Source organism: Camelina sativa, chromosome 6, assembly GCF_000633955.1.
Source record: "Camelina sativa cultivar DH55 chromosome 6, Cs, whole genome shotgun sequence".
Lineage (NCBI taxonomy): Eukaryota > Viridiplantae > Streptophyta > Magnoliopsida > Brassicales > Brassicaceae > Camelina > Camelina sativa.
In genome coordinates this window covers 9,459,340-9,486,036 of record NC_025690.1, presented here as the reverse complement: position 1 = coordinate 9,486,036, position 26,697 = coordinate 9,459,340, and the positions used below count along the sequence as shown (strand labels likewise).

Genomic DNA, 26,697 nt, shown 5'->3' with positions numbered 1-26,697 from the left:
TGTCTTCACTATTGTTAGACTTAATGCTTAGGTTGATTTGATCACCCAATCTATGATTCTAGGTTTATCTATTCATCAAAAGTGTAATAGGTTGCTAGAAAAGACATTAGTGGGCAAATTATCCTAGACCTGCGAAAGTTGATGTGTAGGTGATTTGTGAACTTATCATTCCTGTTCTTTAATGCTTGTCTGCGATTCTGGGCTCAAACGACAGTTTAGGGTTTATGGACCGCCGAGCATGTGCTCCGGATGTCTGAGCACGTGCTCCGCGTTTCCGCACAGAATCGATCAGATAGAGTTATTGATACCACGACAGTGGATCAGTTTATATTTATGTTTGAGTTCTAGACTGGTACTTAATCTATGCCCTGAATAGTTGTTTAGTTGCTATCTCTGAAATTCCCGAGAATTACCCCTGATCTAGTGTTTTGCTTATTGCCTTTTTATACCGTTTTAATCGCGTTACTGTTACCAAACAAACCCAACTTTGAATTGTCTTAGCTTGAAATTGAACCAATAGAACCATAGAGTAAAACTTGGTCTTCGTGGGATTCGACCCCTAAGTACTACTTCTTTGCTGTGCACTTGCAGTAGGAAAATAGGGTTTAAAACTCTGTGTATCAGATGTCACGAGGGTTGGCAAGCCTAAGTGAAGTTCCAGGTGGACGAAAACGTCACCGACGGACTGGCTAAGGGTCCTAATTTGTTCTTGAACCTCAGTCGGACTGTTGATGATCGTTTTTGAAGTGGCGTTTCGGGGCGTTCTGTGGCTTGTCCGGCCACAAGCCGGTTCAGGGGCGTTACAACGGTAGTATCAAAGCCGAACCCAGACGAGGACGTTGCGATCTGTTAGTAGGGGTAAATTGTGACACCCCGGTTTCAGAGACTTGCGGAGAGGTTAAAAGAATTTATTTGGCCACCTATGTCACCAAAGTACACTTATCTTTTCGGTCAAGGGTCCTGAGAGAACTCCACAGTTAAGTGTGCTTATGCTAGAGTAGTCTCAGGATGGGTGACCTTCCAGGAAGTGATAGTTGGAATTGTGCGAGTGAGGACAAAACACAAGGAAAGATCATGTGGTGATTTGTAGGGAAGGTAACAAGTCTTTAAAGCCTGCCGGATGTAGCAAACCGACCATCGGATATTGATGGGCTCACGGGCCTACTGATAGGGTGTGAGGCCCATTAAGGAAAATTGGCCTATGGACTAGGATTGGACATAGAGCCCACTAAGAGGTGGCGGTCGGGGCGTTACATGCGCGGTGGCACCACTGTCGAAAACCCACTAAGAGGTGGCGATCTATGACATCAATGATACGCATGGAAGCTAAAGTTGCCTGGAGTTGTGGTGACTGATAGGTATTGTCAAAGCAATGTCAACATTTAAACGTTGCATGTCCTTCGTTTCCACAAATCTGACATAAAATTCTGTTGTCAGCAGTATAGTCTGAGGAACCCGAGGATGAAGAAATTTGTTGATGAAATCGTCTACCTCTGGTGGAGTATCCACCTTTTCGTCTAGAGCGTTGTGTTTTTCCTCTTCCTCTGTTGTTGTACGAAGAACCATCGAATCGCTGAGTATTAAACGCCAAGTGAGGTGTAACATTTGTTTCTTCCTTGTAAGACATAAGGCGGTAGTGATATGCAGTTAGACGAGGAATCACATAATCAAGAGTAGGCGACATAGTAGCATCCAACTCAATCGAAGTTTTAATCAGTTCATACTCACGACTTAGACCATTTAGAGCAGCAAGTATTTTCATTCTCTCACTAACAAGACTTCCTGTAGAGGCAAGTTTCTCACAAACACTCTTAAGATCTTTCAAGTAATCTAGCATAGGTTACTCTTTCTTTTCCGTATTTTGCAACTTCCGTTGTAGACCAAACAACCTAGCAGACAAGACCTTATTAAAGTGACCAGCCAGAAAATTCCATACCTCTTGAGATGTTGTTGTGTTGATAACCTCAATGAGGATATATTCTGTCAGCGAACTAAGAAGCCAAGCTCTGACAACTTGGTCTAAACGGATCCAGGCATGGTAGGCTTGATTGGTAGTGTTGTCAGCGTTGGTAGTAGAAGCGGGACGTGGAGCGGAGCCATTGATGAACCCTAGGAGCCCCTTGACCACTTAAAAACAACTCGAATTGAGACTTCCAGAGCAAATAGTTTCTTTCTGTAAGCTTAACCGTGACACAATTTGCGATGTTGGTTGTGAATAGAGCTCAGTGGACAACGCCATGGCTCTGATACCATATGGAGAACTAAGATAATGTGAAGAAAGTTCTTTTATTTTACTTATTGGATACTCTCTTAAGTTTATACAAAGATGATAGGAATCTATTTATACATAGGACTGAGACAATGTAACCCTAATCATTTGAACACTTGTCATCATCACAAAGGAGATTGAGGGCATCAAACAGCTCATTGCTTTTGCTTTAGCAACAACCTCAGGAAGCTTCATTCGTTGCTTCCTTCTTCTTATCCGACCGTTGCTCCGTAGCAGACTTATTGGACTTCACCATATCCATATTCCTACTCTTCAAAACTTTTGTTTCCATAACTTGTTTTGACTGTTTTTCCCTATAAGAGGAGGAAGAAAAAGAAACGAAACAACAGTTTTTCCATTTTCTTTAATGGGTTCACCGAATTACTACTCAACACGTCACTGCCTCTTAGAGGTTCTTAAACATCATAAATAAAAGAAAACTCTTATAATTTTCACCATCTATTATTTAATTTTAATCAAAAAAAGAAAAGAGTAAAAACCTTAGCTATAAACCTCTGTTACAAAAGCTCTTATCTTCTACGGTTATTATTCTTTTTTGTGGACAAATTGTCTTCCACCTTTCTAGCGACAAAACATCAGGAGATATAGCTAACTTACTTTACTCATAGCATCATAGCATTACTTTTGTTATTGAAAACAAAATACGATACATATATTTGCACAAAAAGACAGTTGAGAATATGAAAGATCCTTTAAAAATGGATACGGTTGTGTTTGATATTGACGACCCACCAAAAGGTTCATATATGGTGGCTAATGGACCACTTGTCGATAGAAATTTTTCATTTGAAAATATTTAAACTAAATGGACCCACACGGTTTCTAGCAAAATATGTGCGAAATATTATATTACAAAATGTAGAATACCCATAAAAGCCAACTCTCTAACAATACGATCAGGTAGTGTATTGATATTGCTGAAGGTTTATCAGAATTCCTAAAGGAGATCGTTGTAACACAAGACAGTAGACAACCCCCTCATTGTTTTCAGCACAACTGATTTTATGGAGTAAAAACATCCTGAATTCAAACTTGTCAATATTATTAGTACAAATACTAAAAAACATCCTGAATTCAAACTTGTCAATATTATTAGTACAAATACTAAAGTGATTTGTACTAATAATATTTATGTTTTACCATCAAAATTTCAAATTTACATATTACATACTATTAACAACAAAAATTTATCAAGAACAAAAAATAAAATAAATAAATAAATAAATAATTATTTACTAATGTCTAGTTTCTACCGTTATATTTATTATTGTATCTAAGTATACTATTCTTTTTTCTTTATAATGTGTATTTTGTTTCTTTTTAAACTAGATATTATCCTCTTTTCTGATTTCAGTAAAACTTGAGTATTGGGTATTTTGTTCCGGTGATTGTATAAAAATTAAATTAAAAAAATATTTTAGATGGAATTGTGTTGCAGATTTCTTTCTTAAATTATTTTTACTTCATTTTGGAAGCTAAAAGGTAAAAAAAATCAAAATCAAAACTTTGAGGAGTGTTTTGGGAGGATGGTGGGAGAGTGATAATTGTCTTAGTTTCCAATCCTATTTACAACACAGAGTGATAATTTAGCTACTCTGATTTTGAACCTAAAGAGACTATGAACTGAATGTCCAAAATCTTTGATTACGCAAGAAATACAAAAATCCAACCCGAACAGTTTTGCACTCCCAAATTACCAGACAAATACACTTACATTCCTTAAAAGGTAAATAATGCAAACCCACCCTTTTCACACTGAAAGTATATCAAAACTATATATTTTTTACGTACCATCACATCCAATTAGATAATAACATAGGAGTGAATTATTCCATTATATAAACAGTAACCACTTTACTCAAAGTGTCAGTCAAAGTGTCAAAGATATAAAACATTATACACATATATTCTATAGAGGTACAATATGATTCTCTTAAAGGCATTTCTATAGAATCGATACCTCTTTAACTGCTAAAACGGTTGGTTTTATTTTGTTTGATATTTATAGTTAAGATTCCTACAAAATATGCAATTGGTTTGCCTTGTTATCGTGATTAAGGGATTTAATTAGAAAGAAAAATGCGCGAATAGAAAAAGTTATTAAATTTTAATGATTCATTATATTGAATAAAATGGACGCAAAGCATGTCTCGTTACGCATTCATACAACAAGCTCCCATTTATGTGGCTTCGAACACAAACCTTAACCCAATAAGTGTGAATAATCTAATGTTTGTCAAATTGGCAACACGATCATATTCATTGCGCGTTACTGAGGATTGGATAATGTGGGCCTTCGTGTATTTATAGACATTTTCATGTGTATATAAAAGTGGAACTAAAATGATTTATCTATCAAATGTTTTTTAAAAAATAGAATTATTGTTACTCTTCTCACTCTTATTTGATTTGTCTAGAGGCATAATTTGTTAAAAGCGATGAATGTGTATTATTTGAGGAGAAAGTACTGTATACATGAGAAAATGATTTGTATCGCCACGGACGTACGTGACTACTGACTATAGTAAGAAGTTACAGACTAATAAGTAATGACAGGAGAGCACGCACCGAGAAAACAAACTTAGGAACATTCTTCATTCATCGTTTGCTAATGCTAGTCCAAAACAAATTAGAGCTAGGCAAACTGCTATACGAATGTCAATGATAGGTATAAGGTCGCTGCGACTACTTTCGACAATCAAAAATAAAGAAGTAAACGTGACAAAATGCGGTAAAAAATTAAGAAAGGTGTTGTTGCATCTCTTTTTTTTTTTTTAACGTAATGTTAAATTATATTCAAAAAAAAATAAATGTTTTTACAACTAGTGCAACAGTTTCTAAATAAATTTAAAAATTTACATCAGATTAATCTAATCCAGTCGAGATTGTAGCCAAACTTAATATGCTTCATCATACCGTCGATCTCCGAGCTTTCCGATTGCAGTAATTTGAGCTTTAATCTGCTTATCTGCCCAATTAATGAGACAATGAAATGGTGTTGAGACTTCTCCATGCTGTCGCCCATTATGCTCTCGCCAAAGTGTGTAAACAACCACTTGGAAAACACATCGTCGAAGAAAATCTTCCACCCGTGGTTGTTGCTGATTCGAGATAGAAGTAAGATTTGTCTCCCAGTCGGTCATGTATTGTGTGCGAAAGAGCCCTTTGGCCAAAGCACCCCACACCTCAGTAGCATAATGACAAGAAAAGAAAAGGTGGTTCCGAGTTTCAAGAGCAGAGTGGCATAGGACACAGGTACCATCCGCATCCCTGTTCCAGCAAAGCATATGATCGCCTATAGATAGCTTGTTCAGAGCCGCCAACCACACACAGAAGGAGTACTTGGGCACCGCGTGATCAAACCAAACCTCTTTGTGCCAAGCAACCACGTTTGAAGTAGTGCGTATGTGATTCCAAGTGTCTCGAGTAGAAAACCCAGAACGGAACATATCATTCTTGCTTTTCCAATGCAGACTATCAGGAACATCGCGACGTTGTAGTCGTTGAGTGTGCAAAGCATCTTCCATGTCATTAATATGAGGTAGCCTATGTCGTCTCCTTCGATGGGTATCCCACACTTCTGCCAAAGTGCTCTGTTTTGAAATCCCCAGGTCAATGACTCCACGATCCCCTCCAATATCCATAAGCCTATTCATTGGAGACCAATTATCATACCAAAAAGAGGTTTTCGCACCATTGCCGACCACCATCCTACACAATGGTTTTGCCACATCTCGATACTTCAGGAGTTTTCGCCATATCCACGATCTGCGAGTCATAGTGTCGCTCACTGACCAGAAAGATTGGTTCTGCAACTGGTTCATGTGAACCCATCGAACCCAAAGAGAGTTACCTTGTGACGCAAGACGCCACACCAACTTCAAGCAACCAACAATGTTAGCTTATTTAAGAGATGGAAATCCTAGCCCCCACCCCCTCCGACTTTGGCCGTCAAACTGAAGACCACGACACTTTCGCCTTATGACTGTTCATTTCCACACCAGACCATAGGAAAGCGGAACAGAAAGAGTCGATTTAAGCTAAACATGCATTTGGTAACTTGTAGGCTGCCATCCAAAAGTTACAAGTGCTCCAAAAGACTGAAGATATAAAATTTAATCGTCCTGCAAAAGATAGGGTCCGTACTGTCCACGAGCCAATTCGTTGCCGCAACTTTTCAAGCAGAGGAGCCAAGTCAGCATTGGTAAGCTTTTTGGTAATCAAAGGGAGGCCGAGATAGCGGATAGGAAACTGTCCATGAGCAAAAGAGAACCGAGCAGACATTTGATCAGCCGTTGATGCAGGAACCCCCGCCAAAAACAGAGTCGACTTCTCCATACTAATTTTGAGACCCGAAGTTTGGCGAATTCATCAAACACTGCCACAATACCTTCGACCGACCGCTCCTTCCTGTCCGAGAGAACCATTAGATCATCCGCGAAGCTTAAGTGGGTGAGACCAAGATTCTTACAACACAAGTGATAGCCAAAACGACATGCACCAGCGGCCTTATCCAACAGCTTAGTAAGCACTTCCATACAAATAACAAACATATATGGTGATAAAGAGCACCCTTGACGAAGCCCAAGGGAACTCCTAAAGTAACCAACCAAATCACCCTTCACCTGAACAGAGAAGGAAGCAGTAGTGACACAAAGCATGATCCATTGCACAAAAGTAGGTGGACAACACATTGCCGTGAGAACTTTCGATAAAAAACTCCACTGCACCAAATCAAATGCCTTCGATATATCAATCTTGATGGCACAACGTCCTGATACTGACTCCTTATGATAATCCCTCACCAATTCAGTAGCTAACAAAACATTCTCAATTAGTAGCCGATCTTGAACAAAAGCTGACTGATTACCGGATATAAACTTAGGGAGAACCAACTTTAACCGATTTGCAAGGATCTTGGAGATAACCTTATAGAAAATATTACAACAAGAGATTGGTCTATAATCTTTCATTTCCTTTACTGCTGTTTTCTTCGGAATGAGAGCAAGAATAGTAGAGTTTATACCTATAGGCAAGAAACCCTTAGCAAAAAAAGACTGAACTGCTAAAAAAAACTCTGCCCCAATCAACCCCCATGCAGCCTTATAAAACTCAGCAGTAAACCCATATGGCCCCGGTGATTTGTCATTTGGCATCGAAAACAACACTTTCTTAATTTCAACCCCCGTGACAGTTCGTGTGTGCTGTTGAACATCCAAGTTCGAACACCGAAATGGCAACAACTACTCCAAATCCTCAACCCGACTCTCTTCAAAATCACTAGGAACCAACTGAAGGAACTCCCGAAAATGTCTCTCTGCTTCAGTTTTAAACGCATCCTCCGTCACAGCTATTCTCCCATCTGGACAAACTACCTCTTTGATGGTATTTATAGACTGTCGATTCGTCACTGCTCGATGAAAGATCTTATTGTTCTTATTGCTGACCTGCAGCCAATGCAATTTAAACCTCTATTTCAGGAATTTCTCCTCTAGCTGAGCAGAAAATCCCATCGAGTGTATGCAGCATTCTCATCCGCCATCGCTTGGACAGAGGGATTATCCAAAGTCGCCTTTTGTCCTGTACATAACGTGGAATAAGCCTCCTTCACACGCTTTACAAGAGAACCAAACCGGTCCTTTGCCAATCGCCGGAGTGAAGGTTTTAAGCCTTTTAGCTTCTTGGAGAAGCGAAATAGGGTTGAAGTAGACAAGAAAAGCGGTTGTGTAGCTTGCCAATACTCATCAACCAAAGGATAAAATTCCTCCATCTCAGTGAGAGCGTTAATAAACTTAAAAGGTTTGCGAGAGGTTGAACCACTAGTGTCAGCTTTCAACAAAACTCGGCAATGCAGATGATCAGAGCAGCCACCAGCCTCAGAAACACTATAAGACTGCGGGAAAAATCTTGTCCAGGCATAGTTTATTAAGACTCGATCCAGTTTTGTCAAAATCAGATCATGTTCCCTCTTGTTATACCAAGTAAAAAGGGGGCCATGGTACACCATATCCGAAACAGAATAGTAGTTGGTCATATCCTGGAAATCCTGCATACCACTTGTTACAAACAGATGGTCATCAACCTGAGAATGCTCTGCCATGTCTAAAGTTTCATTGAAGTCTCCAAATAGAATCCAAGGTTTACTTTGAATAATTGGAGAATCGTAGTGATGTCACATTTCTTGCCAAAGCACCTTCCTCTGCTCCACTGTGTTCAAAGCATATACAAACGAGCAAAAGAACTCTTCCTCCTGATCTGGAAGTCTCACCGAGCAAGTTATCAATTGCTCACTCTTATAAAATGGACTAATTCGCACATCTGGCCGCCACAGAACCCATATACGACCTCGTGGATTATGTTCATAACTCGTCATAACTGACCAATCTCGAAAGAGCTTACTCTGCAACCTCTGAGCATTACTCTCCCGCACTCTAGTCTCCAACAAACAACCAAATAGAAAATCACTTCCTCCTACCCACTGCTTAATTACGGAATGTTTAGAGATTTTATTTAAGCCACAAACATTCCAAAAAAAACTTGACATTAATGTTTATAAGGAGGCTTCCCACTCTGATCCTTAGGGGCATCCCTAACAGAAGGAGCTAGAAGGTTAGAAACTACTTTGTGAGCTGTTTTGGACTGACGAGGCAGAGATGGGCGCAATTGTACTTCTTGGCGGGCACCACGAAATTTTCCTGTAGGTCCCGTGCCTAGTTCTAGTTGTTGACTTGGTTAAACTGGTGCAACCGTAACAGCTAAAGAATCTGCCAATGGTGCATCCCCTTTTTCCACGAGGCTAGGACCCGTGTCATTATCCTCCTCTTCCCCCAACACTGAGTATGAATTTGAAAGAAGAAAAACCGACACAGAGGTTAAATCTGCAGGGCGTTTCCCCGGACTACTACGACCAGATTTCGGTGTAATCCAACCCTCCTCTCCCTCTCCAGCAACCTCCTCCAAGACAGTAGAGCTAACCCCACCCCGGTCATTACCCTCCTCAGGAACACCCTGTGGTGTTGAAACCGCAGGAGCAGTCACTTCACCTGACACTGAGACTGAGAAGCTCTGTTCCTCTAAGCCTTCCGCTGATCCTACCAAACATGTTGTGCTAAGATGCCCCCACTTCTTACAGCAACTACACCGAGGCGGCAACCAAGGATATGAATACACGACAGTGGAATCAACCTCCCCCGTTAAAATAAATTATTTCGGTAATTCCTTGGCTAGGTCAGCCTCGACCAAAATCCTTGCTTCATTAAAACTTTCACATGCCTCTGTTTTAGGGTGAAGCCGGATATGCTTCCCCACTGCACTTGCCAAAAAACCTAGCCCCTTATCCGTGAACATTGTAGGTGGAACATTGGTTAACTTAATCCACAATGGAATGGACTTCATTGTTGGTTGATCTACAAAGGGAGTCCATTTAGAGACTATCATAGGGATATCCATGATATTCCACATTCCCCTGTTCAGCACACGATGTCGCATGCCTTCTTGCCGAATACGGAATTTAACTGTGGTCTCATTAACCTCAAATACATCAATCAGAGAGGATTGATCTTCCAAACGCCAAATTTTATTCACAATCATGTGAATTTTACCAATATGAGGGGTTTTGGTATTGAGAAACCTACGAATCACAAAGTCTTCCCAAAGCGGCTTGGCATCAACAAAGACATCCCGTGGTACAACAACCTTTGGCTGTCCATCAATCTCCGAGATTACAAACTTCTGGTGAGTTAGAACCTGCTTCGTAGCAACCTGCAGAAACAAACGTTTCTTAGACTGATCTTCTGTCACAGGCTGAATCGACGAAGTGACTTTCACTACCAAATCTGCCGATACACCCACCGCCGGATCCTTCTCTCCTTCAACCCTCTCCATAGAACCAACACCAACTGAACCATCAACTACTCCTACACTTTCTTTATTCACAAATAATATATTACTGAAAGTTATATTTTAGATACATATAACACAATAACAGTTAAATTAATGTAAAAATGTTCAACAAATATATATATATATAATATTTGTTTTTTATTTGTTCATATATTCTAATTATTAATAATAATAAAAAAAGCTAATGAAATGTATGGTCGATCTTAATCTGGCTTGATCCATCGCGTCCATCTCTCAACAAATAACCTAAATTTGGATAAACATAGTTAGAAAGTTGGTTGACCACGGTAAAAGTATGTCTAGCCAGAATTTTATATTAAAAAATGTAAACTTTAAAGGCTATTACATAATTAGAGTTCTATGGTTATTTGCTTTATATATATAAGATATGGCTTCGTGGATTTTCGACTAACTACCGTCAAAATGATTTCCAAAAAAGAAATTATTACGGAATACTTTTTTAGAAATTTTATTTAGTAAATTTCTATTTTCAAACTTTTATTTAGAAATACTAAGTACCAAAGTGAAATTTGGGAGCCAAGACGTGACTGGTGTGGAGATTCATAATTGAAAAGTGATTCCATAAACCTTTTATAGATATTGGTGGAAAATGTTTACTTACCAGCTTCTTTTGCTAACAATGGAATCCACGTCATATTTGATTCTGTGCGTTTATAAATTAACATCCATACACATATAAGCTGGATACAAAGACAATGCATAAATCCTTGAGATAATATCAAATTACATTTTCATATGATTTAGACATTTAGTCATACTTTTCTTAAATTTCAAAATTATAAACTCGCGATAATACATGTTTCCTTCATTTAGACAAAGCCAGTGACTTTTTCTGTGTTGGGGCTGCATGCACATGACTTTTGAAGGCAAAAAAAAACCATGAATATATATGGTCCAAAGTTTACCAGAAATGTCTACGTTGAACACTTTCTTTGTACAGCAGGCTAGATATGTATATGTGAATTATATAATATTTTCTTTAAAAAAATATTTATTTAGTATCAAATGACTGTTACGAATTTGCAAAATAATCAAATGAGATCTTCCAATCTTTTTCCTTTTGTTAAAGAGTTTTTCCTATCATATAAAACTCATTTCATAACATCATACATAACTTGTGGAAAGCAAAAAACAAATATATCCTACAAACTTGTGATATAAGTGCAAAAATCTAAGAAGACATGGTTCACGAATCACGTCTGAATGATCATGATGAACGAACTTGAGACAGTGTAGCAGACTAATGCAGTAAACAAATATTTCTTATATTATAATATCTTAAGAGGAGAAAAATATAACTAAAGCAATGTGAAACAGTGTAAGTCCACTTAGATTATAAAATATGACTCTGCCTAGCTAGATCTTTTGTGACCTTGATTTAAATAAATAGAAATCAAGAATCATGTACAAATTTATGTAATATATCCCAAGAAATGTATTTAGTACTCTTTTCGATCGAATGCTCACTTTGTTTTGCCCAAGAATACCAAACAATTGTTCTTTTTAAAAATAAGTTAGAAAATTATATAAAAAAAAAAAAAAAGAAAAGCTCGTACGTTTACTAATTACTACGTAGTCGATACATGCAAGTACCGTACGCCGTATCACAATTCGGATTCAAGTAAAGAAAGTTCATGATCAAGGTCCAAAAACATTGTACAAACACATAATGAAATGCATATATATTGTGTACGTACAAAAACTTGCCAAGACAAGCAAATGTTGAATCATTCGGCTCCCGTTCTTCTCGGTATAGACTTGTGTAGTGTGAAATGGGTGTAAATGTCAAAGACATGACTCTCGTAAAACTTGTTTCGTCTTTGGGTAAAAAGACAAGAAAATGCTGTTGTATCCATTGACAACACGAAAGAAGAAAACAAAAATACTAGAAGAAAGTGAGACCCAGCAAGTACCTAAACTACGGCATTGGTCATTGCACCAAACGTCCAAACTCCAAACCCTTGAGATGCTATTGCTTACTAGTACTTATAGCCACAGTAAATAAATAGTTCGATCACTGTAACAATTTGGAAAAAGGAAAAAAGACTTCTGTTTTTTTGTTTTCTTTGTTGGTAATTTGGTTATCAAAAATTCTACGATTTCATTTCACAATTTTAACTGACCTTTATATATTTAAATTCTACAATTTATCCCGTATATTCCGGTCCAAATAAGCCGACTAAATAAAAATATGAATCACCAATTATTATTAAATATTTTATTTTAAGGGACAATAAGTTTCTTACCGTATATGTTTTGTTTTTAGTTTCAGCATATTTTTTCAGAAATAAAATTATTCTGAGGATTTTGAATAGTAAATATGGAAAATACAACCATTTTTTTGGTCATGAAAACTACAATTTATTTTAAATTCAATTTTATTAGACTTTTTTTTTTTTTTTGTTAACTCAGGTAATCCTAAGTCCACATAGACCCAGACTAATCTCCTGGGGAAAGAGTAACCCATGGGTAGGCCCCCTTCCGGGTATTCAAATGGGTCGAAAGCAAGGACCCATACCCATGTGGATGTCCGAGAATTCATGAAAAAGTTCTTTCCAGCAGGGTTCGAACTCGGATTGTATTTGCAACCAGAGCCCGTCCTTACCATTAGAATTTTATTAGACCTACTATATAGTGCAACTTTAAAATAGTACTGTTATAAGCCCAATAATTTTTTTTTTTATTTACATTATCAACAACATGCTTTATAGTTTATACGAATTTGAAACTGGATTAATGACATAATCACGACACTGAACAAACTATTAAATTACATGTTCCGTTTGTAATGTCTGCGATTTGTATATACAGTTATGTTGTTTGTTTTTTACATTTTTTAAATAAAATTGATATAAATCTATAATCTTTAATCTGAGATAATTTATTTTAATGAAAAAATATATAGTAAACCATAACCATACTTTGTAATAAGTGATATCAGGTTATATTATAGTACAACTTTTTCTATAAATTAATAAACCTAATGAATATAATATTAATACTGATAAAAAAAAAAGAATATAATATTAATATAAAATTGTTGGGTGGGGTTTTCAACTTTGTAGAAAATATATTGGATACTGAAGGTAAAAAAGATGTTGAAAGCTCTCTCTATATGACACAGGCATCAGCTTCCTTTAAGCAGTCCATGAAGTTTCTTCACTACTTTCTAATAACTCTCTCTTCCTCTTACTTACTCCTTCCATAGAAGTAAAACTCTTCACTAAACCCATTCTCTGTTCGTCTCTCCTCATACTTGTTAACATAATCTAACCATCTCTTAGTTTAGCTTGGAACATGGACCAAAGCAATGCTCTTCTTAGCTGGGCTTACTTCTCTCAGGGAAAGGTAAAGACTTTTTTTGTTTTACTCTGTTTCCTCTGTTTTTTTTTTCTCTCTGAAACACTAGTGATGGTTTCTTGTGTTGTGTTCACTGTTCTGCTTAGATCTACGCATAATGTGTGTCCAAAAATCATAACTTTTCTTGTGATATCTTCTTCTTTTGTTTTGTGTAATCAAAACCCTAAACTTTGACTCAATTCCTGAGTTTTAAAGTCAAGTTTCATACTTTGTAACTGGGTTTGACTATAATGCTTTAATGGGTTTCGAATAACACTTGCTCGAGACTTTGATACATTCACCAGTTTCTTAGCTTGATTCTGCGTAATGGGTGTTCTTAATTTCAGTATTTAAGCTTAAATTTCGCATTTTTGTATGTAAATTAGTCTGAAAAGACAAGACTTTTGGAAAAAACCTTAATTTAGATATGAATCTGCATGTAAATTAGATGTAAAAAGACAAGATTTTTGGGAAATTTGGTGTGTCTGCGCTCGTCATTTGTTGCTAAAATCCCTAATTTTGATATGAATCTGTAAACAAATGCTCAAATTAGGGGTTTCTCTGTATCTCTGTTGATTGTTTGTGTTTTTTTGCTGTTGAATTGTTTAGACAACGGAAGAGCTAAGACAGACCCTTGTGTACACGACATTGGAGCTAGAACAAACGAAGCTGGTGGCTCAAGAGGAACTAAGGAAGAGAGATGAACAACTGATCCATCTTGATGATGTTTTAACCAAAACCCTCAAAGAAAGAGACGAAGCTCTTGAGAAATGTCATCATCTCCTCATCAACAATCTCTTACTTCAACAGAAACAGCAGCAGAATCAGAATAAACAGGAACACATCACTCCTCCTTTGTCTGGAGCTTCAAGCATTATTGAAGACGAGCAAGTTCAGCCGCAGCCTCAGCTTAACTCTAACAAGAGCTTTTCGTCTTCAGACACCGAAGAGAGCATCATGTCACCATCAGTGATCGATCCGGTGATGATGAACCAACAGATTGAAGTGTCAGGAGATGAGATGATGGCTACATTGTTGCCTGAAAAGCCACTTCCTGAGAAGGGAAAACTCTTACAAGCTGTTATCAAAGCAGGTCCTTTGCTTCAGACACTTCTCTTAGCTGGTCCTCTGCCTCAATGGCGCCACCCGCCTCCTCCACTTGAGACCTCTGAGATCCCTCCAGTCACCGTCCCACCACCGCAGTTTCAGAACAGTGGTTGTGGCAACTCCAACAAGAAAAGGGCATTCTCCATAATCTCAGATGAAACTTACTCAGAAACTAAGTATCAGAAAGTTCTTCTCCATTAACTCAAGACATTACGCCGGGCCGAGCTTGCTACTGATCTTTTTCTCCTTACTCAACAAAGTACTAATATATAGTCTTCTAATATACAATATACAGATCAGTTCAGTGTTAGTCTCACTTAAGGTTTCTAGTGAGAGTGATCTTTTTTAGTCAGTTTGTTGTAGATAGAGCTTGATTTTAAATTTGTGGAGAGTAAATCTGATCCATATAGGGTTTAGATTTAGAAAGTGATGGGAATGAAACTCCCCCTGGTTTAACAACTCAAAACTCAAACATGAGTTTTTTTTTACCAAGTGTGAGAGTTTTGCTATATTTGCATTTCTTTTGTTTTGCTTATTGATTTTTTGTTTTGTTTCCTAAACCCAATTTCACATCCATGTTTTGGCTCCATGAATGTATTTGGGTGTTTTGTTTTTCCATTTGTTATCATCTATGTTTGTTTCCCTTGGTGTAGAATACTAAAGATCTAATGGAAATGTAATTGTGTTTTAGTGAATCAGTGTGATGTATGTTTAAACTTTAAAATCAAAGACTTAAAGATGTCTAATGTTTTGTGGATGTTTCATGGATTTGGAAACTTCAATTCAAAGTATATTCATAAAACAAAAGTTTTGTTTAAGGTATTTTAATGCAATGTTAAATACGATATTTTTCTTTTTTTTCAATGAAGATGGGTGAGAAGTGGGAACCGAAAAGTCGAAGGGTAAGCCAACAACCAGAAAGGATTTGATGTTTTTTTGGTTGGAGTCCGGGTGGGTCCTGAAGATCTAAAACCGGATCTTCTGTCGTATTTGCTAAAATATTAATCGCACGGGCCTCTCTCCTAATTTTTTTTGTTTAACTAGTATAATCTTGTTTATGAGACTTATGATCTATAAAACCATGTTTGAATACAAAATATAAATCGACTATCGAATTTTGGATATAATTGTAAAATGTTTTGAGTTGGTTCGTTCGTTAGAAACAAATTTTCCAGAAGTTAAATTAGACACATAATAGTTTTGTTTTTGTAACAATGAATGGTGTGTTATTTTTTAATAGATTTTTTTCGATGTTTTAATTAGTAAATAAACCGTCGAATTTGGCCGGAAATGGAACAACAAATAGTGAAACAGAAACTTACTAACAGATTAATTTTTTTAACCAATCAGTAGAGACAAAAAATTGTTAAGTACTTACTCTTATCACTTTTGTTTTCATTATATAGATAGATAGTTAGATCCAAAAATGCTTTAACATACAGAAAAATAGTTATACATATAAGTTGTCACTAATTGAAGAGGAACGAAAGTGCTCAAAGAAATTTACATGCGTATCATCATAAGTATTGTGACGGTCAATTCACTTGTGCTATGATTGTAGTATCATATACTTTAAAAAAACTCGATAACATACTCTTGTGTATGCAATTAAATAAATATATTTTCATGTACTAATGGTTATGATTTATTATACTTAAGGAAAAAGTTAAGAGTGGTTATATTATATATAGATTGTATACTCTCTATTAATTGGTCTTTTCCTTAAAGCAAAAGGCCAAATAGCTTGGTGTTGCTTACAAATTATTTCAAGACTACTAAATTACTTTATTTCTTTTTTTTTCAGACAAGAAAATTTTCGATTGTACGAGAAAATCTTGTTTTTCTTTTCTTTTTTGAAGCCCTACAAAGTCATGATTATGCTTATTTATTCTTTTTATAACATTAACGACTTACTAAAAGGAAAATAATACGCATATAAGTAGGTGTATATGTATGGTTTATTCTTGTTTATAAATAATACATTTAATGTTAGAGATGTATAGAGATCACTTTCCGAAACAAGGAACTCAATCCACTTAAGCAAGATGCAGTTTCTCATATCTCAACTCAAGAAACAGAATGTTAAATAAGAAAAAGAAAAAAAGTTCTGTCCTCAACTATTTGGACTTGATTTACTGATACATCGCAAGAAGGATAAACGTTCACATATTTGCATGCTATTGTGCACTAAGAATGTGTTCTAACTTGCTCTTCTATTACTTTGAGAAACATCCCATATGGTGAACGATGAGCTGTCATATGAGGCTGATGCTAAATATGTGAAAATAGGTCAAGGAAATACAGGATGGACAAAGTTAGGGACTCATGTGATGCAAAGTTTATAAAAGATCAATGAAAATCCAAATACTTTCCCAACAAATGCCTACATGAGATTCAGTTTGATAAACTACTATGGTAATTGAAATAATCTTGAAAACATGTGCAGTTAACTAACAACACCAAAATGAAGTAAAGCGAAACAGTTGTAGCAGAAAACTTTAAAAAATATATCTTCCACAGGGGTTTCATGAGAGAGAACTAATTTTCTCATCATTATGACCCCGAAGAAATCCACCAAAATCCAGCAAGTTCTAGATCCTCGAGATAGACTTCCCCTCAAAGCGGAACCACCGGCCCATACCATATTACCTGGATAGGAAGCAGCCCATATGCATATTCTTCCCCTGTTTCGTGGAACAAATGTCACAGTAGAATCAAACTTAGTTATCTGTAAGACTAGCTATTCTAGAAAGTGGACAGTATCAGAAGGTCAATAGTACACAACGATAGGCTACGGACAGAGATTTCCCACCATTTGGTCTCCACTCAAAGGGCTTTAACACTTCTCTGGGAATCACTTGTCAAAATGCAAGGTTCTTTCTCATCTGTTCAAAAGAAGACTATGAAACTGTATGCACACTCGTGCACATATCATCATCCGTCAATGCAAAATCAAAATCTTTCCATATAATGAGATATATACTAGCGTTTCAGGTAGAAACAACAATTTAACATGATACAATGTGCATAAACATTTCTTTTGTGTAGCAAGATACAAATAGACAACGACTTCACAGCAACTTCAGCGAATACGGTTCCCATGAGAAAATGGCTCAGCAGGTACTGCTTTTTTTGGAGCAGCTTTTTTGGCATCCTCTGGTACTCCAAATACATTCCAAAACATCAGTCTCTCGTCTGCTGCAGCAGAAGCTACAGTACAACCATTCAGACTCTGGGCTGTATATAGAACACGTGATGTGTGACCATTGAGCTCAGCCATTTTCACCGTAGATGGGTACTTCCAAAGTGTAGGCTGGTTCCGAGTAAACCCATGTGAGCTAAGCAACTCTCTTTCCTTGTTGCTCCATATCAAAGAATAAACTTGAGAGCCAGTTTCTACCATGTTCAAGCAAGCTCCTGTCCTAGTATTCCAGAACTTTATTCTCCCATCTCTCTCATCGCCACCAGTTGCAAGCAAATTCGTTTGGAAAGGGCACCAAGCAAGAGCTTTAACTGCAAATGTGTGCTCTACAAGCCTGTGCAGCCATTGAGAGTTGGAACGGTCCCATATATTAACCACATTGTCGTTGCCACCACTTGCTAAATGCTGTCCAGATCCTGACCACTTCAACCCACAAACTTCTAAAGTGTGACCCTTGTAAGTTTTCACAACGTGTGAACTAATCCGTACATAATTGTTGATGATCTTCCCATCCATTCCTCCCGTTGTCAAGATATGATTGTTCCATGCCAATGATCCTACTCTAGACTCGTGACCACACTCCAACTTTCTCACTCTACGACTATTAGAACAATCCCAAATCTGGACTTCAAAACTGTTAAGCCCAACTGCAAGATAACAACCATCTTGTGCCCAGTTGATACTTGTGACAGGTCCCTTATCTTCATCAACTGTCAGAAATTCAGTAGTAGCACCCTTAGAAGAATCTCACAGATAAACAGTATGATGCAATGCTATGGCTAAAACATTATAACTACCCAAGTCAAGTAAGTTAAGGTAAAAGTTGAGTACCATTGGAGATGCTCTAATAACCCATTTACAATAGCTAATATCAGTATATAACCAGGTCCGACCCACCCATAAAGCAGCTAAAACATGTACATTAGACCGCATAATATATACTTATTATATAGGTTACTTAATAAAAGAAAAATTCTTATCTGGGATGGTGTTGCAGCTTTTGTATTTTTTTCTACTTTAGACACACAAGAACACACGAAGTTAAATTTTGTGATAATGAGCATGTTCGTTACGTTGCCGCTGCATCTCCTTCTAGCGGCCAAAATTTAAATGTCAACAAGACCAAATAAATGTAAAAACTGCCACTGCAGCTATTTTTACGGAAATTGTCGGTATATCTTGTGTCGCCATGAAAAACAGGCGATAGTTAAAACTGTCCTTGCGACTTGTTTTAACATAAGCGGTGAAACGACATGACACATTTTTTTTTGAATAATAAATAATAAAAAAATAATCCAAAATATTTATTTAAATAACTAGAAACTTAAATCACAAAATAAGCAGCGGAAAATACCAATAATAATAAACTAACAATTTCCAGAATCATAGACCAAAAGCTAGCAACTTAAACCATGGTTCTAGCATCAACATTCCAATTCTAACAACCTAGCAGAAACAAAAGCATAACAACTAAGTCCCTAGAACATCCTCTTCTTCATTGCCATGATCCCATAGTCACACTTTGCTTTTATCTACACCACAAACACAATGAAATGCGTAAATATTACCAGAAATAATCAGTGAGGCGATCCTCCCATCTACGAGCTATACACACAAGAAAATCAAGAGTACAACCAATAACTTTCCAATCCCTCTGGTGAAAAGCAAGGTCTAGACGTTCAAAAACTTCCCACAAAATTTCGGTACGAACATATCTCAGATGAACCCGAAATCGAGCCCAAAACACTCGCTGGTCTCAATCCGCGATTGAGAAGAAATGCCCCATGAAACTGCCGGTATCTCCTAGAATATTGACTCAAATTCACTTATGTAAAAAGGATAGTCTACGAAAATTTCTTAGCTCCAACCCTAAATCAATACGTTCCGAAACTATTTGAGTAGTCGGATCCTCTTCTCCCAAACCCTGACAGTTCTGTTTCTCTCTTTACTCTAGGGAAAAAGCTTGATCTCCTTCTCTTTCTCATTTACACCAAATAACTAAGAGTTCTCTCTCTTTCTTTGTATATCTCTCATAACAATGTCTACAATAGGAAACAAAAAAACAGAGAAGAGGCGTCGACTTTACGAGGGAGATTAGGGGTTTTTTGGTTAATTAGATTAAACCAGGATTTACTTAAACCAAAATCAATTAAAATTCAATTCTTTGGTTTGCGCCACATCTCACAATCCCAATTTTTGAAAGCGGATGTTACAAGTGACGACTCGTTTCAAGGATTTAAACTCCGACAACCTTTATTTTTTAAGTCGCAGGATGTGGTTGTTGTGGCAACTTACTAAATTGGCTCAATCTAATTTCATATATGACTACCTCTACCCCACTACCAAACCCGCAACCCCGATCCATGAAGTTTTCTTGAGTCAACTGTTTATAGTTAAGATAAGTCAAAGTGCCGAGTTAATTCATATATTTTATAGTTAATTATCATTAATTAGGGTCTAATAGTCATGCTTTTACCCACCCTGATAATCTTTTGGATAATAAGCAACCCTCAGATCTGGATTTATGAACACTATGGAGTGAATGTGAACCTAACTTGAACCAAAACAACAACAATCATCGCATAAATAGATCTTGCAACCTATAAAACATGAGAAATCAGAATCCGCAAATCCCACCCGCGATGGTAATTTCTAGGGTTCATCTGTCTCGATGCAATTCCAGTATGATTCTTCCCTTTTATCGATCCACTTATGATACGCCCAAAATTCGAGGATCACTCAGCCGGACTAAAAAGGATAGAAACTCGCCAAGGTGCAAGGTGCAACAAGGGAGATTTGATGGATTGAGGGGTCGCACAACAGTTCAGGAAGGCTGCTGATATTCCCAACTCCAATCACTGCTAGATATGACACACTAGTCCAGCAAAAGGAGGCTGTTGTTTGGATATTACACACCAAGAAACAAAGAAATGTTCTAAACAAAGAAAAAAGAGATAGATTCTAAAATGAAAAGGAAAATTGGTTGATGATTCTCAAATGAGACTACATGAGTTTATATAGAGATAGAAAACTTGGTCACAAAGCCAAGTATTATTCTTGAAACTAAAACACAATAAAGATAGATAGTTTAATGAAGATTCAACTATTGAATTTTGTCTTCCCAAGGTGTCCTTCCCAAGGTGAGTTGAACTCAATTTTCGTCCCTCCTCTTTGACCACAAAACAAAGTGATTATTTTTGGCTTTCTTGGACTTGAATTAGGCTCAAAGTGGGCTGGACTTGATAGCTATCATCCCCAATAGTTTTTCCCATGCTCTCTTTGGCCATAATCTCTTGAATGAGCCCATTTAGTGTATTCCTTAGCTTCTTAGCCTTTGCTCTAGTCATTGGTCCTTCAGGTACAAGCAATGGTTCCTCCGCTACAAGCTCCTCGGGTTCAAGCTCAGCTATTAGTTCCTCAGGTTCAAGCTCAGCTACAAGCTGCTCCTTATTAGCCCCATCCATGGTCACATCATCCCCCTCCTCTTGAAAAGGATTTGCCCTCAAATCTGGATCATCTGCCACAAAAGGAACTAAATTAGAAACATGAAAGCTTGAAATCACATTATACTTACCTTGAAGATCTAGTTGGTAGGCATTGTCATTGATCTTTCTTTTGATCTCAAAGTCCATCAATTCTAGGCATGAGTTTTGACTTCCTTTCAGCTGGAAACTTTTTTTTCTTCAAGCGAACCCACACTTGGTCTCTGGGTTTAAATACCATCTTTTGCCTTCCTTTGTTACCTTGTTTTGTGTACTGCTTGGTCTTCTCCTTGATGTTTATTCTTGCTTTCTCATGGATCTGTTTGGAAAGGTCAGATTTATTTTTCCCACCCAAACTAGCTCTTTCACTCAAAGATAGAGGGGTTAGATCCAATGGACATAAAGGATTAAAGCCATAAACGATTTGGAACGGACAAAACTTAATTCTTAGTATAGACCAAAGCGTTTTCCAGAAGTTACTCAAAAACTTTGTATCCCTATAAGAAACAATTAACTTTGGCACTCCATGAAAACGAACAATTTCCTTAAAAAACAACTCAGCAACATGCAAAGCATTATCAGTTTTGTGACAAGGTATGAAATGCGCCATTTTTGAAAATCGATCAATGACCACAAAAACTGAATCTTTACTAGTCCTACTTTTTGGCAAACCAAGCACAAAACCTATAGAAATATCATGTCCAGGCTGAGTAGGAAAAGGATGTCGATACTTTACCGTGATGTTGTTGATGGCTCTACAATCAACACAAATGCGCCAACTTCCATCCTTTTTGGGCATAAGTATGACTAGAACCGCACATGGGCTCACGCTCTCTCTTATATGTCCCTTTTCCATGAGTTCATTAACTTGCCTTTGAATCTCCAATGTCTCCACGGGATTAGTCCTGTAAGCTGGTCAGTTTGGAAGTGATGCACCTCGGACAAAATCAATCTGGTGTTCTATACCTCTTATTGGCGGCAAAACATTAGGGTTCTCTTCTGGAAAGATATCTGTGAATTCCTGCAAAACATCTATCAAATCACTCGGGAGCTCCAGTGCAAGGTCAGGAAATCCTATTAGTGTTTCTTTATACACAAGCAAAAGCAATGGCTGTTGAGAGTATAAAGATTTCCTTACTAGACTCTCTTTGACAAAGAAGTTAAAGTTCTTAGGAGATACCTCAGGTTTTGCTGGTTTTATTTCTTTGTCTCGGCTTTTTTTTCAACTGGACCTGGTCTTGATGGACCTCCAACGGAGTTAAAGGAACCAGAGTGACCTTCTTTCCTTTATGCTCAAAGGAATTCCGGTTGGTGTAGCCATCATGTATCGCCCTCATGTCAAACTGCCAAGGTCGTCCTAGAAGAATATGGCTTGCATCCATGGGAAGGACATTGCACAGGATCTCGTCTTCATATCGGCCGATGGTAATAGGAACCGTGACTTGCTCCCTGACGTACTGTTTGCCCGTTTCATTCAACCATTCCAGTTTAAAAGGTCGCGGATGAGGTCTTGTCTCAAGTCCAAGCTTCCTAACAAGAGTTTCACTAGCAACGTTAGTACAACTTCCACCGTCAATGATCAAAGAACAAACTTTATCTTTAACTAAACATCTAGAGTGAAAGAGATTCTCCCTTTCAAACTATTCTATTAATTTCAAATGATTTCACAATATATAATTTTTTTTTTTTTAAATTTGAAATGCTTCCCCGCGATATCGCGAGGATCTGAGTCCTAATTAAAATAAAAAACTATTCTCATAAATACAACTTCAGTTTTGAAATTCCCTATATAATAAAACGGAAGTACACAACTTTTTTTGTGGACTATATAATATGAATTATAAAATTAATTATTTGATATTTGATATGTTATATGTTAATGGGTTGTAACCACTTATTAAATTAAATCTCGATTTAAGATTCTCTTAAAAAGGTTATCGAATGAATATCATCAAATCTCCCAACAATATCTAATTAACCATAAATAGGTAATAAAATCTCTTTGACAAACAAAAAAAGGTAACAAAATCTCAAAATCTAAGCAGGGGTGAAGAAGGAGGATGTTATGAAATTTGAAAAAATTCTCATAAAAGCGGATTGGAAAATCATTGAGAAATTTTCAGTAGGTGCTAAAGCACAAGTTGATTTTAATCACTAGATTTTAACCGTGTACGAGGACAGGTACGGTTATAGACAACCACATATTGTCCAAAAAACATTTTTAAACATTCACATAAATTATATTTTATATAAAAAGTGCAATAGAAATAAAATGAATTTCAATCCGTGCTATAGCATGAGTCATAATCTAGTTAAAAAAATGAGAATGACTAATATGGGTTTCTCATTTTATTCTTTATTTAATCGTTTTGGAGGTTGTGTAATTGCTAACTCTCATACTCACGGTCATGTAAACTCTATTTACTTATATCCACTTAAAGGAAAACATGCATATAACATATATGATATTTTAAGTTATTTTTTACAACTTATCTATTGTATGATTATAAAATATTTTATATAAATTAAAATATGATTTTAAATGATCTAATACATTACATTATTTATAAATTCGCCTCTGGCCTTCGTTATCGTCGGCATGGCCGCACGACACAACGAGATTTGTACGACTTGGCCGTTGCTCCTTGTATTTTTGTTCTCCTCTTCTCCTTGTTTTTCCTCTCCTTTCTGGATGCCTATGAAGAACGACCATAATTAAGGTTCCTTACTTTCGTTTCTATATATGTAAGTGACCGAGGAAATCATAAGTCTTATCTAATTATCCTGGATCAACCCGATCTGTAACTTCTATTTTCTTTTCCATCTCATGGTCTTCCCATTTTCATTTTTCCATTTCTCAGCTGCCTTCTTCATTTCTTCTTGCAGCCTAATATATATGATACTATCTTTGTTTATGTACACATGGCTCATATATCATCTGGTATATTAGGTGCAAGCCTGCAAATATAGTATATACTAAATCTAGTAATTTAAATGAGAACTTTTCACCGCCATCTACATCTCCATGACTCCATTATCCAAGTTCTATCAGAGTGTACATCAGATTTTAGCATTATCACTACTTTTATACGTATTATTAGACCAAAAATAAATAAATTTATAAACTATTATCCAGGGAAGGAAAATAAAAACATTATAAACTTAATTAGAGCACTTGGAAAATATTTCGTAAATTTGGATTCCATGCTAGTTTTCTTGTTAAAAGGCATTCAATTAATTCCTTGCTATTTAGAACCTCCTAACTTTGGGGTGTCAAAACAGATCACTTTACGCTAATTTAGGAGAAACATTGTATCAAACATTAGCTTGCACTTTTTAATTAGCGAAGCAAATTCTCCTTATTCTAACTAGATGCAAGTTTTTTTTAATGAAACAAAATCACACAACTGTTAGTTTGAACCTTTTTACTAAATAGGAAGTTCCATTAATTCCAGATGGATTTTTTTACAGATACTTGTCAAAGACCAGAAAAAAAACAAAAAAAAAACTACACAAATGCATGATCCTTTGAAAACCCAAATTCAAAGACTCAAACAACAAAATTACACAAAAAGACATTTCTATCACAAATTCCTACGGTTTGGCTAATTTCTTGGCCTAGCTATTTTGATGGACACGACTATCTACAGTGGCGATTGCCGACTATCCGTCTTCAACATCTCTTCTCAAGGATTATGGGAGAACCTAAAATCGCCCGATGTGATTTTCGGGTACTCGCTGCCTCTCCTGGAGATGCAAATACTACTTATATTCTTCTTCATTGTCATGTCTCACATGTTCCTTAGATGCATCGGCGTTTCCCAGATCGCTTCATATATGATTGTAAGCAGCGTTTCCATATGTTAACTTGGCATGCACGTACAAAATGTTTCAGGGACATAGACAACAATGCATGCAATTGAGAAAGTTTTCTGAAAAAAAAAATCATATATATAAATTTATGTGCAGGCTGGAATTATTCTAGGGCCTCAGCTTTTGGATGTTTTAGAGAAATCTTCAGGGAAACTATCCGTGGATCCTGCGTTGGATGGAACCGCGATGTTAAGATGCATCTCGGTGTTTGGAAGCCTAATGTTCACGTTTTTGATGACTGTTCGAACCAGCCGGCGAGTAGCGTTCCACAGCGGGAAATTACCTGTTGTGATCGGGATCGTGTCCTTCTTTGCTCCTCTGTTTGGTCTCGGTTTCAAAAACGTCTTCTCTAACAGCATTGACCCTCACTACATGCCTCTGGATAAAGCCCTAGGTGAACGCACCGCAATAGTCATAACCCAATCTGCGATACTTTTGCCTTCCACAACATTTATCTTGCTAGAGCTCAATATCCTCAACTCTGAGCTTGGTCGCCTCGCATTGTCCGCTACTGTCATTAATGACATCTTAGGGATCTTTTCCATGACCCTCGCCTCTATTCAAGCAACCTACGTGCATGTTTCACATGTAACAGCTTACCGTGACGGTGTCGCGGTGTTCATCTTTCTTCTCATCGTGTTTCTTGTTTTTAAGCCGATTGTGCAGTGGGTCATTGACCGCACACCAGAAGACAAGCCTGTGAAGAATGTATACGTTCATGCCGTGATTCTGACAGCATTTGCATCTGCTGCTTATTTTGCGTTCTTCAACATGAAATACATCTTGGGACCATTAATGATTGGCCTCATCATACCGGAAGGTCCACCGTTAGGATCGGCCTTGGAGGCTAAGTACGAAAAGCTTACGATGAACATATTCTTACCAATCTCAATCACAGTCAGCACGATGAGATGTGACGGAATAAGGATCTTAACCGAGTTCAATGACATCTTCGTCAACATCTTCCTAACAGTTTTAACACTTGTCCTAAAACTGGTCGCATGTCTTGCACCTTGCTTGTACTACAAGCTACCTCTCAATGAATCTATCGCTGTTTCTCTCATCTTAAGCTACAAAAGTTTCACTGATTTCATTCTCTACGAAGCTGTATTGGATGACACGGTAACCTCCTGACCGCAAACGTGTCTATCATAGTTAGTATTGATTTTTTACGTAGATCTAAACATATTTTATGGTTTGTTTTTTGCAGTATATATCGCAGGCCACATACGCGTTCTTGATCATTTATTCGTTACTAAATGCTGGGATTGTCCCTCTGGTCTTAAGGAGCATGTACGATCCTAAACGAAAGTACGTTAATTACCAGAAAAGGGACATATTGCATCTAGAACCAAACTCACATCTTCGAATCTTAACTTGTTTGCACAAACCAGAAAACGTCTCTGAGATCATTGCATTGCTCCAATTGTTATCTTCCCCAAACCTAGATTTCCCCATCGCGGTCACAGTTCTTCACCTCG

At 37.1% G+C, this 26,697-nt stretch overlaps 3 protein-coding genes and 1 pseudogene across 3 annotated transcripts in view; 2 read left to right on the top strand and 2 right to left on the bottom strand.

Annotated features, from left to right (window-relative positions):
• LOC104698855 lies at positions 5,188–8,390 on the bottom strand. Its single transcript, XM_010414242.1, has 5 exons — positions 7,815–8,390; positions 7,552–7,737; positions 6,643–7,494; positions 6,437–6,541; positions 5,188–6,168 (listed from the first exon to the last, which is right to left on the bottom strand). The coding sequence occupies exons 1-5, from the start codon at positions 8,388–8,390 to the stop codon at positions 5,188–5,190; spliced, it is 2,700 nt and encodes an 899-aa protein (XP_010412544.1).
• On the top strand, positions 13,310–15,354 carry LOC104790744. Its single transcript, XM_010516522.2, has 2 exons — positions 13,310–13,561; positions 14,162–15,354. The coding sequence occupies exons 1-2, from the start codon at positions 13,511–13,513 to the stop codon at positions 14,858–14,860; spliced, it is 750 nt and encodes a 249-aa protein (XP_010514824.1). The 5' UTR covers positions 13,310–13,510; the 3' UTR covers positions 14,861–15,354.
• On the bottom strand, positions 17,742–18,794 carry LOC104698854 (annotated as a pseudogene).
• The window catches only part of LOC104698853 (cation/H(+) antiporter 10-like), a 3,392-nt gene continuing 1,668 nt past the window's right edge, over positions 24,974–26,697 (top strand). Inside the window, exons 1-3 of the mRNA XM_019246312.1 lie at positions 24,974–25,186; positions 25,313–26,338; positions 26,427–26,693. Coding sequence (XP_019101857.1) covers positions 24,974–25,186; positions 25,313–26,338; positions 26,427–26,693 — 1,506 coding nt within the window. The remainder of the gene's footprint in view (positions 25,187–25,312; positions 26,339–26,426; positions 26,694–26,697) is intronic.